Here is a 19,570-nt window from a genome sequence, read left to right as displayed (position 1 = left end):
GGGGGACATCAAAACCAGGTTGTTGTGTTCTTTTTCCAGTTGGTCCACTCCATATCACTTCCCTATTCAAGAACTGTTCTTAAAAAAAAAAAAAAAAAAAGACTTTACTAAGCCAGGTGGTATAGTGCATGCCTGTAATCTCAGCAACGCAGAAAACTGAGAAAGGATCCCAAGTTAGAGGTCAGCCTATGGCAAATTTATATGTAACATTTTTGTTTGTTTTCCTTTTTCATGGTGCTGGGAGCCAAACTCAGGGTCTTGCCCAGGCTAGACAAGTGCTTGACCACTGAGCCATCCCTTAAATTTTTAAGAAACTGCTAAATTGTTTTCAAAAATGGAAGCACCATTTTATATTTCCACCAGCAATGTAGTATGAGAGTTTACATTTTTCCATATCCTCTCCAACATTTGTTACTATCTTTTATATAATACCCATTCTAGAGAGTTATGAAATGGCAATTCAATATAGTAGTACCATGTAAAGGAGGAGAAAGGGGGATGGGGAAACTCTAAAAAAATGCATAACTATAACCTGAGTTGAGTCCTCACTATTCACCCAGAATCCAATCCTACTTTTTCTGATCTACTTATTTTCCAACACTCCACAACAATTATTTCCTATCTTCATTCACTCTCCTTAAAACAGTCTCTACTTACCTTCTATAGGAACCAGAGTACTTCCTATCTCCTAGATTAACAGAAACCAATAGTTCCTATTTGGGCTTCCTCCTATATACCCACAAATCTTGCTGTCTGTGGATTTACCCTTTCCCCAGTTAAGAAGGGAGATACAGAAATCCTCCTATTAAATGCCAACTTCTCTCTAGAAGCTCTGCATCCCATTCCCACTGACCATTTTAAGACCACAGTCGTCAATCATCACCTTCTTTTTGCCATTTACTGTTTAACTGGATTCGTCCCATCAAGATATATAGTCTGTAGCCCTAGTTTAACAAAAAGATTCCAGAAATGCCATCTTCAAATTTTGAACCAAGTTTTTTGAAAGACTTATCCATATTCCCAAGTGTACTGTTCTACCTTCCATTCATTCCTCAGCCCACATCAATCTGATTTACATCCTTAAAACACCAACAAAGGAGGGTCTCAGTAGAGTCCTAATATCCTTTCCACAATATTCAACAAGGCTAACAAATTCCTCCTTAAAGTGGACTTTTTCTACTGGCTTCTACAACACCCTTCTTTGAGGACCATTTTTACATGTCTCATCTTACATTTCTGCATAACTTGCAAATAGAGGCAATAACTGCCTTTGTTTCAGACTGTATTCTCAAAGTTTTCTGCAGTGATTAACTTCAGAAGATAATGTCTCCCTCTGCAGCAAAGGGCAGATAAGATTACTGTCCATTATAAAATATTTGGGTTCCCTAAGTCACAGTTCCTTTTCTGTAACCACTGCATGTATAGGTGTTGCCTGGCCGTCTTCAACATCACCCTGGGAGCAGTATGAAGAAGAAGAGGCAAGAACGACCCCCGGACCGATCAAAGCTGCACGCCACTGCATCCCCGCGTCCAGCGCCTGCGTCCCGCTACCGTCACCACCATGCCCAAGAGAAAGGCTGAAGAGGATGCTAAAGAAGATAAAGCCAAGGTGAAAGACGAACCACAGAGAAGATCTGCAAGGTTGTCTGCCAAACCTGCTCCTCCAAAGCCAGAGCCCAAGCCTAAAAAGGCCCCTGCAAAGAGGGGAGAGAAGGTACCCAAACGGAAAAAGGAAAAAGCTGACACTGGCAAGGATGGGAATAACCCTGCAGAAAATGGAGATGCCAAAACAGACCAGGCACAGAAAGCTGAAGGTGCTGGAGATGCCAAGTGAAGTGTGTGCGTTTTTGATAACTGTGTACTTCTGGTGACTGTACAGTTTGAAATACTATTTTTTATCATGTTTTATAAAAATGCAGAATTTTGTTTTACTTTTTTTTTTTAAGCTATGTTGTTAGCACACAGAACACTTCATTGTTGATTTGGGGGGGAAGGAGCATATGTCACTAGTAGAATGTCTCCAAAGCTGGATTGCTGTGGGGGAAAACACCTTTCCCTTCTAGTTTTGAGAGACTTCCTCTTTGTTCCCAAGAGGAAGGGATTCCCTGATGTTGGCACACATAGCCACCTTGGAACAAATGCCTTGTGCTATGGAAAAACTCAAACTCATCTGTATGTCCTCCTGTCCCTCTCTGCCATTGGCATAGACTTAATTCCCCTAAACTCAGACCTATTGGAACCTGATTCCCAATGATTGGTGTGTGGGGGGGGCAATCTGGACTTTCCAGTGACATCATTGAGAATAGTGTCCCTCAGAAGAGCAGCAGTTCCTTTTCTAGATTGTGGATCTTCAGATTAATAATTTTTGCCATTTTCCTTTCATTTCCTGAAAGTCAGGGTCGGCTTATGAAAAGTTGTTAAACAACATGCTAAATGTGAAATGTCAACCCTCACTCTAAACTTTCCCTATTCAGAGCATCAAATGAAGACTTCATTGGGTTTTATAGTGGCTTTCTGACTTTGGTAGTCCATTCAAGAAGGGAGTTTGAAAGTTGTTGTATACTGTTAATGATTGTCTGCCCCTGTCCTGCCTGAAGTACCATGATTGTTTATGAAAAGTATCTTTAATAAAGCTGGATACACTTTGGCTTGGGAGAAAAAAAAAAAAATCACCCTGAAGAAAACGGAGCTTAAGAAACCAACACGAGGGGCTGGGGATGTGGCTCAAGCGGTAGCGCGCTCGCCTGGCATGCGTGCGGCCCGGGTTCGATCCTCAGCACCACATACCAACAAAGATGTTGTGTCCGCCGAGAACTAAACAATAAAACATTAAAAATTCTCTCTCTCTCTCTCTCTCTCTCTCTCTCTCTCTCTCTCTCTCTCTCTCTCTCCCCTCTCACTCTCTCTTTAAAAAAAAAAAAAAAAAAAGAAACCAACACGAATGAAGACACTAAGAATGTTGCTCTGTATGAGTAATAAACCATACATGTCTTTTGATGCAGGAGTTGCACGCCTTCTGCCAACATCAATGAAACTGTCAGGCTAACCTATTAACTTCCAAGGAAGATAAAATGTTAGAACCTTTACAGTTTCTCACACTTCGTGGAAGCTCTGTTTTGGGTTCCACCTGATATTTAAATGTAGAAGTTCCTTAGAGTTCACATCTAGACTCAATTCTCACTCTATACTGTCTTCCCTAAGGATACTACTTCTATGGCTTCAAATATACCTATCTGTCCACCAATAATTAAAAAATACTTTTCTGCAGTTTAGGTCAGTCTTCTGAACTCCAAAACCACCTATCTAATTGTCTCCTGATTATCTATTGATATATTACCAAATTCACTAGTATCTAAGCTAAACTCAGTGATTTCCCTCTTTCCCTGCCCCTTATTAGCACCTCCTCTTGTGCTTTTTAACTCAGTAAATAGCACCACCATCCATCCAGAAGCTAACGCCAAGACAGGCATTATCCTTGACATCTCTCACCCATCTTTTTAATTTATCTACTTCTATCACCACTACCATAGTTGAAATCCCCAATATATCTTTTCTTCTAAGTTACCTTTACACCCTCAAGCTTGCCATACACAAGTAAAATAAAGGCATTCTGTCCATCTCTAACAACAACAACAAAAAAAAACCAACATTGATTTGGGAGACTAAGGTAAGCATATCATAATTTTGAGGGTGGCCTAGGCAACTTAATGAGACTATCTCAAGCCATGTGGGAACCAAGATGCTGGTAACTTAAATTGGGAAAGTATGATAATTTGTGTTTTCACTCTTCTGAAATGAGCTATCCTTGTGATAACAGTTATCCTTGTGAACAATAATTTTTTAAAATATTAATTTTTAATTGTAGTTGGACCCAATATCTTTATTTTAATGTGGTGCTGAGGATTGAACCCAGGGCCTCGCACATGCTAGGCGAGCATTCTACTGCTGAGCCACAACCCCAGCTCCCTTGAACAATAATTTAGTGGAAGATTCAACAGGTGATTCAGGCTCTGAAAAATAAAATGTTGAAATCTGCTATTTTTTAAAATATTTTTTAGTTATCAATGGACCTTTATTTATTTGCTTATTTATATGTGGTGCTGGGAATTGAACCCAGTGCCTCACATGTACGAGGCAAATGCTCTACCTCTGAGCTACAACTCCAGCCCCGAGGGTCTGCTATTTCATATGGGAGGCAGTTGATGAAGGACATACAGAGGGGCTCCTAAGATCATAGGCCCCACTCTTTAAGGATAAATGGCTACTATCGAGAGTAAGCAATACATGGGGCTGGGGTTGTGGCTCAGTAAGCAGAGTGCTTGCCCGGCACATGTGAGGCACTGGGTCTGACCTTAGTAACACATCACAAATAAAGGCATTCTGTCCATCTACAACTACAAAAAAAATTTTAAAAATCACAGTACAGAGGTCACAAAATATTGGCTGAACATTTCGTTTGCATAGCTTTAACATTTTAAAATCTAAAATGCCAATATTTAAAAGACATATTTTGCTTTTACATAAAAATCCAAACTTCTGGCTTAATTTAAAAATTGGAAAATCGTACAATGGTGATCTCAAACTTCCACTGAAACTCAGTAGCATCCCTTTTTAGAAGGTATGTGCTCTCCTGTTGGCCACAATTCCCAGCAGAGCCATTTCACTTGTTTATGCTGCCTCTGGTTCCTATAAACATGAGTTTGCAATCACCAGTATAACAGGTTTTTACAAGCATAGGCTTTGAAATCACAGATTTTTGTTCATGTTTCTCTGCCACCATATAAAAGTGGCAAAAGCCTTCAAGAAATAGTGTTATCTTTTAGAGTTCAAACTGAGACCTTGGCCATGTGGATAAGAGAACTGACAGAACTGGATACAGTAAATACTCATTAAATTCTAGCAGTTTTATTACTGCTACTAAGCTGGGGAACAGAATGGTATTGAGGGGAAAAGTGTTGGTCTTGAAATCAAAAGGTTTCCTCTCTTAGAAGAAATCAATCATGGAAAATATAGGTTATTAAAAACTGAGCCAAGTGCGGTGCCACACACCTGTAATCCCAGCAGCTCAGGAGGCTGAGGCAGGAGGATCATGAGTTCAAAGCCAGCCTCAGCAAAAGCAAATGGCTAAGCAACTCAGTGAGGACTCTGTCTCTAAATCAAATACAAAATAGGGCTGGGGATGTGGTTCAGAAGTAGGGTGCACTCCTAGAATGCATGAGGCCCTGGGTTCAATTCACCAATAGCAACAATAAAAGCAGCAAGGGCTAGGAAGTAGGCTTTTGGAGGAAGTTGGAAACACTCAAAAGACTGGAGTCATGCTCTGCACCTGCCAAAGGCCTTCAAGAAATAGTGGTATCTTTTAGAGTTCAGACTGAGAAAGGCTGGTGGTTAGGACAAGAACTAGATGGAATAGGCATAGGATAAACCTAGAAAACCTTATTCAAGGTCAAGGTCCAGAAGAAAAGATGAGAAAACTGTTAGAAAGTCTTGTAGTCCAACCAGACCTTGGCAGCAGTGTTAACTCACTCCTTTGTCTGACTAGAATCAAAGAACTGTTTCTAAGTTGAACTGGGCAAGATGGATTGACTTCCAATAAGCTCTGAAACTGGTGTCTCTGTGTGTTTAATATATTACCAGTGATAGTTTAAGAAGGTAGTAACAGATTTCATGCTTAAGAGTTTTTTGCTTACTAAGGCTTATAAAACAAGAAAAGTAATCTCACTTTATTGATGAAGGTGCAGAAACACATTCTCTTCTCATTCATTACTGATGACATACAAACCAGCATCACTAAATAACACAACAGATATACATCCTAGTGCCTCTTCAAACTGCTGTTGTGAAAGGGACAGTCCTCAGTGTCCTGTCGTCTGTCTCCTTGGCTACCACTGAAGTAAAAGCCAATACCACGGCAGGTCAATAACCAAAAGCCTCATATGAAACGTCATACACTAGACAACTAGATTCATCTCTCATGATTTGTAATGAGGATAGACTGAATCAGAAAGATGTTAAGAGCTAAGGTCCAATGAGAAACTCATTTGGAGCCTTGGCAGAGGGCAGAAATCTAAAGTCCCTGCGAGAAAAAAATAAAGAGTTAACTCAATTCTGGTCCTTTCTTAAGATAGCCACTTTCATTGGCCTGGGAGGTCTATATCATCACAATCATTCTTCACTTGAGTTAGTGGGTATCTCTTCTTCACAATCAAAAAGCAGACAGACTCTTGGGCAAAATATGCTATGGTGAGTGTATGGCTGTACATGATATGTAGAATACTGTTAGGAAAAGGTAATCCTTAGAAAGTTACATACTATGTAAACACATTATAATTAAATTGTTTCATTGCTTAACCAACCCATAGCCCTTTCCAGAGCCCAACAGAAAAGATCAGAAAACAGGACTTGTGTCCCTTCCAACTAGCGTTGGACCACAACAGAAACCAACCAAATCTAATCAATATAGGTTAAAACAACAGGCAAAAATGACACCTACAGGTACATTCTTAGCTGGTTGATAAACTAGTCATAACGAAGAATGAATGGTCAGGAGTGGTTATACTGGGAATTAATATCAAAGTAAGTAAAGTGAGCTATGGAGACAGAAGATTAGGGTAGAAGTAAAAGACACAGGGATAAAGACACCAGAGAGCCTTCAAGTGACAAACAGAACAATAGCCTCTGGCTCAGAAATTCTGATCCTGAAGAAGCCTGTTTTCTTTTGTTGTCTTTGGATGTCTGGAAACTGCAGCATCTTTTTTACTTGAGTGTTTGCTTCTTATAGTCCAGGGTAAAGACTGGAATAGAAAGTATTGTAAAGGCAAAAAATAAAAGTGTGATGGGGGATGGAAGGAAGAGCACACTTCTAACTAACAATCCTATATCTTCTATATAATAATAAACTTGCCCCCCAAAATAAAAATATTAGGGGATGAGGATATGTGCATGTACATCACACTATTATTTATATATGTGTGCGCGCGCGCGCGCGCGCGCGCGCGCACACACACACACACACACACACACCAACACAGACATATATTAGTCTTATTTATAAATAGAGAAAAGTTGGTAACAATCTCAACATTCAAAATTCTGTTAACCTAATCATGATGTATTTTCATAATGGCAAGATTATGCAGCCATTAGAAGCTATAGAGAAGAACAGATATCCTCTTCTACCTGAACCATGCTCCCTGACTCAGAAACCAAATAGAGATAGCATGGGATAGTTGTTTTCAATAACCTGGAAAGATGTTTGTGATGTTAGGCTTTAAAAAAAAAAGTTACAATATATACTGTATTTTCATTAAAAGTAGCGCTTAAATATATTTGTATATACACACTTTCCATTCCGTCTGTAATGTTCACTTCTTTTTGTGACTCTTATAAACAATAAAAACTCGAAAATATTAAATGCAGATTTTCAAAGATTACAGGGTATGATATGGATGCCAAGCCCTGACTCTATTTTAGGACTGAGGGGTATTGTGATTAAGAAAGCAAGCAGTCGGGAAGGAAAAAAGAAAGGGTAAATGAGATGACCTGAGATTATGAAGGAGGGGACATGGGGCTTTATACCAGCTAAAAGTCTTACTGCCCAGTAACAGTCACTCTCTAAAATTAACATTTTATTCTAGCCAATCTCTCCAATGTCTTCCCCCTAGCATATTCACTCATTTTCCCATAATGCATTCATTCTAATTCTCTATGGTTGACATCCTTCATGATGTCTTTGTTCAATAGCAATTCCATTCTCAGTTCCTTCAAAAAGCAGACTATTCTAGACAACAGGGATTGCTCCCTGCCTTGAAAATAGGAACACTGTCAAATTCAGGGGTCTACCTAAGAGTCATTCAAAAATCTCTACACTTCTAGTTATGCACTAGAGTGCCAAATAGGCAGCTCCAAGAGCATAAAAAAGGCACTTACCTATGAGGGAAATCACACAAGATTAAAATGTAATCAATGTCTATGACGTGTCCCCTTCCATACCTTAAATATAAATCTAGGAGGCAAAAGAATAAAATGGCAGCACAAAAAGCAGAAATCAAATGACTTGTGTTGCATTTTGTCTAAAGACAGATTAAGAAAGGGCAATTGGGGGCTGGAGTCATAGCACAAGTGGTAGAGCATTTGCCTAGTATGTGTGAGGCATTGAGTTCAATTCCAGCACCACATATAAATAAATGAAATAAAGGTCCACTGACAACTAAAAACATATTTTTAAAGAAATTAATTTAAAAAAGAAAAGGAAAAAAAAGGGCAGTGGGGTGGTGCTTACGTATAATTCCAGCAATTTGGGAGGCTGAGGGCTGAGGAAGGATGATGGTAAGTTCAAGGCCAGCCTAATCAACTTAGCAAGAGACCCTGTCTCAAAACTAAAAGAGGCTTGAGTATAGCTCAGTAGCAGAGCATCCCTGGATCCAATCCCCAGTTCTGGGGGTGGGGGCTGGGGATAAGAAAAGGTATTATGTTAGTGAGGTAAATAATACCTCACTTACCACTCATTCTTGACCACTTCTCCCTTTCTAAATCATAAAAGTATAAGCTAAAACACTCTACCACTCACTGTGTGTACACATATATATTTGGCAGTACTGGGGATTTAACCCAGGGCCTTGCACATGCTAGACAAGTATTCTCTACCACTGAGGTACATCCCCCACTCCAATTCAGCTTTCTTGAAGCTAAGAGTGGTCACTGACATTTTGGTGAAACAGATAAAAGCCCCTGAGGAGGGATTTCCTTTCTATTTTGCCATTCCAGGTGCCTGGAATATGAACATAATGTCTGGAGGTGCAACAGCTATTCTGTAACCAAAAAATGACAGGAAAATGGAAAGTAGAACCCTAGATCCTTGCAGAGAACATGCTACACAGTCCAATCTGCCCATCTCCAGATTTCTGGTATGTCAGGAAAACTCCTATTTGGTTTTTTTTGGCTTTCTCCTTCCTTTTTTTTTTTTTTTTTCCCCACCAGCAATTGAACCCAGGGGCACTTTACCACTTAATACAAACTGGCTTGGAATCCTCCCACCTCAGCCTCCCAAGTTGCTGGGATTATAGACATGCGCCAACACACCTGGCACAAACTCCTATTTGTTAATGTCACTTGCACAGCAGGTTTTCATTTCTGTGAAGCTGTGGGCATTCCTACATGGAACTTAGAACAGTGGTTCTCAACTATCTTTCTTCCTCAACAAATATGAAGGACAGAAAACATACCCTTTACTAAGTTACTCATTATAGCTCTGATTCTCAACTTGGCAGACATCAGAAGGTGAAAAAGGGCAGAGAACACGGTGACCCTGAATCTTGGTGACTACCAAAGCAGTATCTTCCTATTATAAGCACATGTCTGTGAAACCAATCTGGTCCCTCTAAACAAGCAATAAGGATTTTTTGTGCTGATGCTAAACAAAAGACTTCTCACCCAGAAGCTGTTTTTTTTTTTTCCAAAGTCAATTCTTCTTTCAAATTTTATTTCCTCTAAGTAATGACTAAGAAATCACTTAAGTAACTATTAATAAACCTCTGCTAACAACTACTCTACAAAAAAAAACTGGGTACTGATTTCACAGAAATAAAAACCAAGTTTGCTTCAGAAGCATTTATATTATATTTATCATGGTTATAATAAAAACTCTGGTAACTCCGGGATTACATTATATATAGATGGCTCATGTACAATTATATACAGGTGCCCATGAGAGAACATTTTCCACAAGAGACCATTTAATATTTATCTTACTAATCAATCCCTTTCAGTGCATTTTACTATTGTTTTTTATTCCCTACATTTGAGAAATACAGGCTGTCTTCAAGTGGGCACATTTCCACAAACCAGCCACAGAAACTATTCCTACTCAATTATATTCTATTATGCTGTAAAATTTGGATTAAAAAAAATTTCCAGACAAGAATCACTAGATATTTTTGTGAAGAAGATAAAAGACCTTTCCCATGTAAAATAATTAGGGTTTTTCAAAACTGATGTAGGCTAGATGCTCTGGTGCACACCTGTAATTCCAGCAACTCAGAAGACTGAGGCAGGAGGGTCACAATTTCAAGGCCAACCTCAGTAACTTAGGGATACCCTGACTCAAAATAAAAAATACTGGAGTCAGTGGTAAAGTGCTCATGTTCAATCCCTGGTACTACAAAAAACAAACTAAGCTAATGCAAACTCTTCATCAGTGAAGGAAAAAAATACATGTAAGTGAAAGACACAAGGCACTAAGAAAACAACCAACCTCTCTTAACATATCAATATAAGCTACTGCAACTACATATATAAAGTAATTGCTTTCATTTGGGTGAACTATTTATTTTTAAAAGGCAATCTAATTCTAAAACAGGGATTTTCTAAGATATGCTAAAATATCTAAATCTTCTCATAATGCACAAAAAAGTATTGCACATGGAAGTCTAGAATATTTAAGCTTATCAAAATCTACAGGAAAAACACAAGAATAATCCTCCTTATTAAACAAGAGGGGATGGGCTAGGGATATAGCTCAGTCGGTAGAGTGCTTGCCTCACATGCACAAAGCCCTGGGTTTAATCCCCAGCACCCCCCCACCAAAAAAAAAAAAAAAAGAGGGGAATAAACAAGATTAAAGAAAATCTCACTCCCAAACTGACTGTGATAGGTTTCACATTCATATCGCATGCATATTTCACTGAAAAGTTCAAAAATAAGGATACAGTAGCACATGCCTATTAATTCCAACAACTTGGGATGCCAGGGCAGGACAGAGGATTTCAAGTTCAAGGCCAGCCTCAGCAACTTAGTGAGGCACTAAGCAACTCTGTGAGACCCTATCTCAAAATAAAATTTTAAAAAGGGCTAGAGATGTGGCTCAGTGGTTAAGCACCCCTGAGTTCAATCCCTGGTACCAAAAAAATAAAAATAAATATTTTTTTTTTCACAAATAATAATCACTCTTTCAATGGGTTTTCCCTTCACTGGCTTGGCTGAAAGTCACTAAACTCAAGACTTCCACCCACTGAGAGATAAGCCAAGTTCATTCTTCTGAGATGCCAGTGAAAGGTTTGACCCCTGATGAAGAGCATGTATATGTCTACCAAGTGTTGATGTACAGGTCAGAACAAAACTATTTCCATACTGGAGAACAACTCAAATTCGTGGGTTCAGTTGATGATTCCTATTGAAAGGATGGCATAAAGAATAACTGGAGGAGCTGTTCACTTGAGAAAGTAAAATATATATTTAATCACTACAGAACATTAATAGGTTTACTAAGTAAAAAAAAAAAAAAGTTCCTTAGTTTCCTTAGAGAAAAATTTTATCACTTTTTTAAACGAGAAAATAATGTATAAGCTTATATCACCGTCAAACAAAAGTTGTTCCAAGAGGAATTTTTAAAAGATATAAATATGTGTAGGTATAGCTGTTTCAACATGGTGGAAATAAATTTAAAATTTCTTCAGCTCAGCTTGACAAATGCACTTTAATTATTAGAAATTAAATAAACCAGAAAAAATGTAAGTCAACATTACCATACTTGGTGCCTCCAAGTTTAGGTATATTGAAGAACTTCTTACTTGAATTGTCATTTAATGTTTCAATAAGGTACTCAAAGGCATATCCTGGGGGAGATAAAAAACTTTCATTAAACATAGCTACAAAGTAAAATTACCTGGATATTAGTTTTGCCCAACAGAATCTTCTGCATTGTTCAATAAGGCACATATTAGCCACAGGTGGCTACCGCTCACTTGAAATGTGGCTACAGAAGCTGAGAAAATGGAATTTTTAACTTTTAAGTCACACATGGCTAATGTCCACCATACTAGACAGTATAATTTTAAACCATGACTCTTTTTCAAGCAAAATCTGGTAAGATAATTCACTCCTAAAATGTGTTTGAGAATGCCTGGAAAGAATAAGAATGACTTACCCGGTTTATAGGCACGTTTTAGAAAGACATGTCCTAAAAATTGTGTAAATTCAAGATAGAACAATTTGAGAACACAACTGTTAGAATTATTTTTTAAAAACTTAAAGATTTTTTTATTGCACATTCAACAACAGACAAAACCAAAACAACAACAACAAAAAAACTTCTCATAAGACATTCTAGGTCTTAAGGATTAAGATAAAACTGAACAACAAAACACTGAGGTAAACTAGCATATTCTCCCTAACGGTCCTTCTGGTTTAGCTGCAATTTAAGCTGAACCTCATGGTCAAAGACCTATAAACATCACTGGTATATGCCCCAGGTCCAAATGTTCTCCAGGGAAGTGGCAGGGAGGCAGCCTTGAGGTTGAAAAGAACCTTTAGATCTTTTTATGAAGACACTGCAGTGGGTGGGTAGGACCCTCAACACAGTTAGGGCCACCGTCCAAAATGAAGAGAGATAAGCACAACCCACTTTCAGAATGGCTCGGGTTTTCCTCTTTTTGTACAGGGAGGTGGACGTGGGAGGAGACTCATAGCTGCAATCAATGATCAGAAAACAGGATGACTACGGTTCAGCCTTTACTGGCCCTCATTCTGCTTCCAGAGACAAGAGGAAAGAGCTCGAGGCTGGGCAGTGGGCTAGACAACAAGATAGGTGGGCCCAAACAAGGAGACAAGGACCCCAACCCCCATTTCTCACAAGTGGGGGGCGGGTAGGGGAAGATGGTGGGCCTCTCTCTCCCTGCACCTAGTGTCACTAACTAGGGCTAGGAAGCCGCAGGCACAAAGCGGCGACCACCGGGATGAGGTAGGTGCGGGTCACAGCCGGAGGCAAGGCCTATGGCCCGACTGAAAACCCGCTAGGAGAGTGGGGGCGGGGAGGCCTGCCTTCCGCGGCCTCCGCGCAGACTGCGGCCCAGCAGACAGGCCCCGAGGGGAGCACAAACTGAGAGCCCTGAGGGCTCCGGGCGCCGGCCGGGCGACTCTAGGCAAGAGAATCAAGGAACACGGCGCCCGGGCAGCGCGTGTCTCCAGAAGCTAGACCCAAGTCGGCGGCCCGAAACTGACCTGCACTTGGGGCGTCCATCGCCGGAGACCATATTATCCCTGCGGGGAGGGGGCCGGCGGGGGAAGGAGGGGGAGGCCGGGCCGGGAAGAGGGGGAGGAAGACAGGCGGACTGGCAAGGGAGGAAGGAAGGAAGCAGTCTCGCGCAAACACCGCGAGAGCCGCAGAGCTGGCCCCGGGTCTGCGCTCGCGGGATTTGCCGCCTTACTCCCGCGAGATCTTCAGCCTGGAAACAAAGAGAAAGGCTGGAGCTTAGGCCGTAGGAGACTTCTTGCGCCGTCGCCGCTGTTCTCGCGAGTGGGGGCGGAGCTCTGGTAGGCAGTAACGTAGGCGTCTGTAGCTGCGCCGGGGTTACCTAATGTGGCCTCGAGGGTTCGTTTGTGGGTTCTGAAGTCCAGCGGCTTGTGGCTTCCTAAGGGGTGTCTTTGGCAGTGGCTAATGGAAATCGGAACTCCTGGGGAAACAGCGTAAAGAGAACCACTTAACATTAAACAATAATATGAAGATGGCCAGACTGATCCGGCACATAGGAGGCGCTCATATTAAATGAATTTTTCCTTACGTTCCTGTAGCGTCAACCTCTTCCTTTCCGCCGACTCCAGCAGCAGTGGATCCTTCTAGTCTACCCGTCGGTCCCAGCTTTTATAATCCCTGCATTTTACCCTACCTATCTCCTTATCTCCCCGTGGTAGCCAGCTTCCCAGAAAGCCTTGCCTATACTTGCCCTTCTCCCACTCTATCCCTCTCCAATCTGGCTTTCACTGCCAGAAATGTTTTTGCTCAAGGTCAGTAGTAACTTGACTTGTTAATCTCATTTCTTAATCCTTACTCTACCTTCATTGAAACATGCGTTTTCATCAGTTTCTGTGACTCCAGGCTTTTTTTCTCTTCTTTTTCTTACCCATAAAAGTGCATCGTCTTAGTCCTCTTTGCAGGCCCCATCTTTGGCCCATGCATTAAATATAGTGGACCTTAAATAACTCAGGGCTCCTCCCTTGCTCCTTCTCTCACTTCATTTTCCCTGGCCTATCTCATTCCCCCTTTCACTTCAATTATTAATATGTTGATGCTTCGTAGCCTACCTGTAACAACCCCATCTCCTAACCCAGAGGTACTTGCAACTGTTGGGTACGTCCAACATTCCACAGGCATCCGGATGCAAAATCTCCAAAACAGAACTCCTCATTTCCCCCTAAAATTCATTATTTCTTTTGTATTGCTGTATCTTTTGTATAGCAATGCTATCCACCCAGTTGCCCAGGCCAGAAACTGGCACATTAACCTGGACACCTTCACCCTTTTCCTTTAATCATTGACCCACGTGCTGTCAACCAAGCCCCAGTTTCCTCTATTTATTCACGTTTCTAGAGATTTCCCTTGCTACCCACTCAGGTCTAGACAGCTGTGACAATCTTCTCCTCAAAAGACCTTGGCACATTAGTACTCATAATCTCCATTTTCATGATAGACTAAACCTCAGAAGGGATTAGAGGTAATCCTGCAATCTAACTTACCGTATCCACTCAGCTATCAAGTGACTGACTATAAAAATATGAACTCAATTCAAATGGTTATACAAGGTCACATGCTTAACTTGGACTTTTGTGATCTGGTATGTCATGCCTATTGTTCATACCTTACACCCTGAACACCTGAACACCCTTACACCTTAAACCCTGAACACCTTAAGGCAGAGTGATCTCTATCCCCTCTGGAACACCTTATTTGCTGTTCCCTCTTGGAACATTCTGCTGTGCACTATTGGACTAACCCCTACTCATTCTTAAGAAGTTCACACTCAGTCCATTTATTCCTATAGTTCCTATAGGAAATCTTCACTAACTACCACCCAGTCTGATCTGGGAACATGATAAAATGCTTCCCTAGCATTCTTTATTAAAGCACTTAATTGTACTTGATTGTAATTGCCCATTTATTGTATCGCCCATGTCTCAAGTGCTTTTAGCTGCATACAAGAGAGTACCCAACTAACAGTGTCTTAAACAACACAGACCTGTAATTATCTCACATAAGGAAGTCCACAATAGGCAGTTTCATAATTGGTACTGAGATAGATATTTGGGGAACTATTTATAGAGAAGTATACTGAGCCTTGAGGGAAGCACCATAAACCTGGCATGTGCCAAATCTTCAGCATCACGTGTAAATAAATAAATAATAAATGTACATCAACAACTAAAATAAAATATTAAAAAAAACCCACACACACACCTAGGTTCATGCCTTATGTTGGCCCTATGCAGTTGGTTTTTGTTCCTCAGGCTGTGTTCCTCATCTCATAGTTGCAAGATGACTATAGCAGAATGTCATCCTTCCAAAAGCAGGAAATAAGTGATACAGAAGCCCTCTTTTTATCAAAAACATTTTTTTCCTGAAGATCTTAAACAGATTTCTCATTGACCAGAAATTAGACTGGTATATCTCCACCTTATTAAACCAACACCTCTTCTTTATGACAAATATTTTGTAAAGTCTCTTACTATCTGGCATGAAATTCACAATATAGTCTGCACACAAAATAAAATAAAATGCCTTAAATGCAATATAAAGGAGAAGAAAAGGAAAGTAATTTATTAGAAAATAATATATATCATGCAGATACATAGGTATGTCTGTGTTAGATGACATAAAGGAGTATGTATACTTATAATGAATGAATGTGGACTTACAGAATATAATATTCAACTGAAATAGTCAACATTTTTGTTTACATTTGACATTTCAAAATAAAGACAATGCATACATTATAGCATGCACAATTAGTTATTAAGAATGCATAATGTATGTATATATAGTATATGTACATACAAACCATCAATAGCCAGCTTACATGGAGACTAATAAAAAATATTGTATTTAATCAAATATTGGAAGTGTTGTAGCTGTGAATGTAATTTTTCTAAAATAGTGAATAACTCTTGGTAGTGTTATAGAACAAAATAAGCTGGGTGCTGTGGCACACACCTGTAATCCCAGCGGCAAAGGAAGCTGAGGCAGGAGGATCATGAGTTCAAAGCTAGCTTCATCAACGTAGCGAAACCCTGTCTCAAAAATAGGAAAGGGCTGGGTGATTTAATGCATTCTACTATTGTCATGTATGTAAGAAATAAAAATAAATAAATAAGAAAGAAAGGGCTGGGGATATGGCTCAGTGGTTAAGCTCCTCTGGGTTCAATCCCTGGTACCAAAACAAACAAAAAACCCAGAAGAAAATAAAATACAACCTTCTTGCTTTTTCCAGAGTAGTTGTATCTATCTCTGGAAAATTATTAAAACCACAAACAAGTAGTTTAGTTTTTATTTGCAAATGGGGTTAAGTTTTAGTCTCATATAAACAATTCTGTTGTTTTTTATATGCTTTTGTGTGTGTTTACCTACCTGAATATGTGACAGATGTTCAATGGGGGATCTTGTCTGTTTCTTTGCTGTACAATTTCTGTCTTATAAAATACAGACAATCTAATAACAATCATTAAATGCCAAAAATGTCCTCACGATGACAACCAAAATCACCCTACCATTTTCCCCAAGTCCTGCTTACATTGAGAAACACTGAAACTTAGATCAATTATGATGTGTCCCCTGTGGCTGGACTCATTGCTTGCATAAAAAAAAATGTATTGAGATTTAATTCTTATTTTAACTGAGAGTGAATACTCAAAACTTCACTCAAATTATTCATTTCTTAAAATCATTTTTTCTTAATTGAATCTGTTTATCTGAAGAAAACCAACACATTGAACAAGTTATAATATATAGTCCCTGGCTTACATGGAATTATGACTGCTTTCAACAATTACTGGAGTCTGTTTTCAAAGAAAGTCTAAACTGCATTTGATTATGTAACAAACTGAAGACAACCACAAAATTGGCATTTTTAAAGTAGTCCATATACCCAGTACTAAAGGTAATCCTGCAAACTAACTTATTTTTTCTAACTGTTCCCTAAGTAATTCCATCAACATTTTTTTTACATTTGACATTTCAAAATAAAGACAATACATACATTATAGCATGCATAATTAGTTATTAAGAATGCAAATGTATGTATATATAGTATATGTACATACAAGCAGTATAGCAAAACATTAAAAGTTCCCAGTACTCATCCTAAGAATTAGGCATTCTTCTTTGATTTTTTTTCTTCTCTGTTTCTTCCTTTCCCTTTTCTGTTTAAGTTACTTGTAATTCAATTTCTTTAACACTAAACATTGATTTCTTATTATAGCCAGTTCAGTGTTTTTTTTTCCACCAGACTGGACAACTTTTAGCAAAACTCTTATTGCTAATTTGATAACTTCATTGTCATTTCCTATCGCATCTTCTGTGTGATTCTTTTCTAGAAATTCTGGGACTGTTTTAGCACTTGGGCCTATTGCATTTACTTTCTATGCATTGTAAGTACCAGAGGGATCTGTCTGATATAATCTTAGGATACCATCATTATCAAAACCTACAATTAAGGCAGAGATATTAAAAGGCTTTTTTCTATTGGTCTGAGTATATTTCTGCTTTAAAGGTGCTATGAATCGAGTTACATATTATTCTACAGTGACAGGGTCCTCAATTGTAAGCTTATGGCTCTGGCACTCAACCCGGCTCTGTTTATTACAACTCTACCATCAGCAGTCAGTCCTCCAAAAGCCATGCAGATGTGATCATCAAGCACACAAATTTTCCTCACAGTTCTTTTAAGCTGGGCAACATTTTTTTTTTCCTACTCCAAGCACTTCTATATTGGTGATTTGAATTCCAACCACAGTGGATTATTTCTTCAGTGCTTCCTGGGCATATTCCATCTGGAAAAGTTGTCCATCTGGAGAGAAGACAGTGATTGCCTTGTTGTACTGAGATACCATCCATAGGACTAATATTCCAGCGAGCCTAAGATTCTACTGGAGCTGAAGCTGGCTGGGAATGGCTTATACTACCATATGCTAACACCCAGAAACCTTAATTCTTATACCATAAAATTCACCCAATTTAATCCTATTTATTTTGTAATACTTGCATGCAGTTTATGAAATAATAAAGGCCCCATATATTCACCACCCAGTTTTCCTTTGTGTAACATAGTACAACATCCAAATAAAGAAACTGACATTGATATAATCCTTCCACCTATTCCAACTTCAGAAGTTTTATATGCATTCCTTTGTAGCACACACTCACATTTAGTTCATCTGCATAGACTGACCTCCACCACAGCAAGACACAGAACATTTCCAAGGATCATTCATGTTGCCTTTTTATAAAACCTACTTTCCTCCTAGGCTGCCACTTCCTTATCTCCTACTCTCCACCTTAATCTGTTCTCCATTTTAATACACAAACAGAATCATATGTTATGTTTTCATAACACATTTTTTTCAATTTACATTCCCAGTGAGATTTTTTTTAAATCCCATTTTTAGATCAGTGTCCTGGGCAATGCCCAGGCTGGTTCATCTTTTCTTTTTTAATTAACATTTATATTTTGGAAAATTTCAAAGGTACAGAAAAATCACCAGATAATTATAACAATCTCTCTTCTATACCCAGATTTATTTATTTACTGTTAGCATTTTAATCACATTTGCTTTATCTCTCCCTATAGATTATATATAGCACAGCAAGGTCCTCATTAGTTCTTTTTCTAAATTTTTTTGAAGGAAATGTTAGCAATTAATGACCTTTCAACCCTACTTCATGGTATATCTCCTAATATCGGGACAGTCTCTTAAATAATCACAGTACAATAATCAAATTCAGGAAACTTAACATTGATACAATACAATTTATATTCATATTTTATTAATTCAAATAATCAGATCTTACGAATTTGAATAATTTCTATACTCAAACACTGATATAATTTAAAAGTTTATGTTCAAATTTTGCCAATTATCCCAATATCACTTTTTCCTAGAAACTTTTTTCCCACCATAGAATCCAATCCAGAATCTAGCATTGCATTTAGATGTCATGTCTATTGAGTCTGCTATAACTGGAACATTTCCTGCTTTTAATTTGATACACAGTATTGACATTTTTGAAGCATAATGGCCATTTCCTTTGCAAAAATGTCCTTCAATTTGGGCATGCCTAAATATTTCTTCATGCTTAAACTTACATTATACATTTTTGGCAGGAATGCTACATAAGTGATATTTTGTTCTTTTTATTGTACAATATCAGGAGGCACCTGATTTTACTTAGTTCTCTTTTTGGTAACTGGGTCATTTCTTAACCTAAATCTAGAGCAGGATTTTAATTCAGGTCTTCAGGACTCTAGAGTCATGTTTTACCTATCCACAGCTCTGCATTTAGATGTGGCTATTACAAGGTGTATAGTTGGAGGCTCCCACTACCTTTGGACTCCTAGTATGATCTCTCAGCAGCTAATCCCTAAATCCTGCTATGTTCTACCAAGATACGTTTTAGTTCTCACTGAAAAACCCTGTTTAGTTATTGATGGTTCAAAAATAAATATCACATCTTAAAAAAATCAAAACCACGATCAACAAGAATGCCTGTCCACTCTATGGCTTACCTTTGAAGCCACTGATGAGCCTG

At 38.9% G+C, this 19,570-nt stretch overlaps 2 protein-coding genes and 1 pseudogene across 2 annotated transcripts in view; 1 reads left to right on the top strand and 2 right to left on the bottom strand.

Moving 5' to 3' along the window:
- Positions 1–14,208, bottom strand: part of Ireb2 (iron responsive element binding protein 2) — a 54,343-nt gene extending 40,135 nt beyond the window's left edge. Inside the window, exons 1-4 of the mRNA XM_005316852.4 lie at positions 13,557–14,208; positions 13,350–13,448; positions 12,997–13,220; positions 11,523–11,612 (exon numbers count right to left, since the gene is read on the bottom strand). Of these exons, the coding sequence (XP_005316909.1) occupies positions 11,523–11,612; positions 12,997–13,015 (109 nt within the window). The 5' untranslated portion in view covers positions 13,016–13,220; positions 13,350–13,448; positions 13,557–14,208. The remainder of the gene's footprint in view (positions 1–11,522; positions 11,613–12,996; positions 13,221–13,349; positions 13,449–13,556) is intronic.
- LOC101958619 (non-histone chromosomal protein HMG-17) lies at positions 1,547–1,886 on the top strand. Its single transcript, XM_040274010.2, has one exon. The coding sequence runs from the start codon at positions 1,562–1,564 to the stop codon at positions 1,832–1,834; it is 273 nt and encodes a 90-aa protein (XP_040129944.2). The 5' UTR covers positions 1,547–1,561; the 3' UTR covers positions 1,835–1,886.
- A 2,884-nt stretch (positions 14,209–17,092) lies between the features above and the next one.
- On the bottom strand, positions 17,093–17,874 carry LOC101955332 (proteasome subunit alpha type-7-like pseudogene; annotated as a pseudogene).
- Positions 17,875–19,570: the final 1,696 nt, after the last annotated feature.

The sequence above is a fragment of the Ictidomys tridecemlineatus genome, chromosome 5 (genome assembly GCF_052094955.1).
Source record: "Ictidomys tridecemlineatus isolate mIctTri1 chromosome 5, mIctTri1.hap1, whole genome shotgun sequence".
NCBI lineage: Eukaryota > Metazoa > Chordata > Mammalia > Rodentia > Sciuridae > Ictidomys > Ictidomys tridecemlineatus.
Note: the sequence above shows the minus strand (reverse complement) of the source record. Positions and strands in the feature narration are given on the sequence as shown.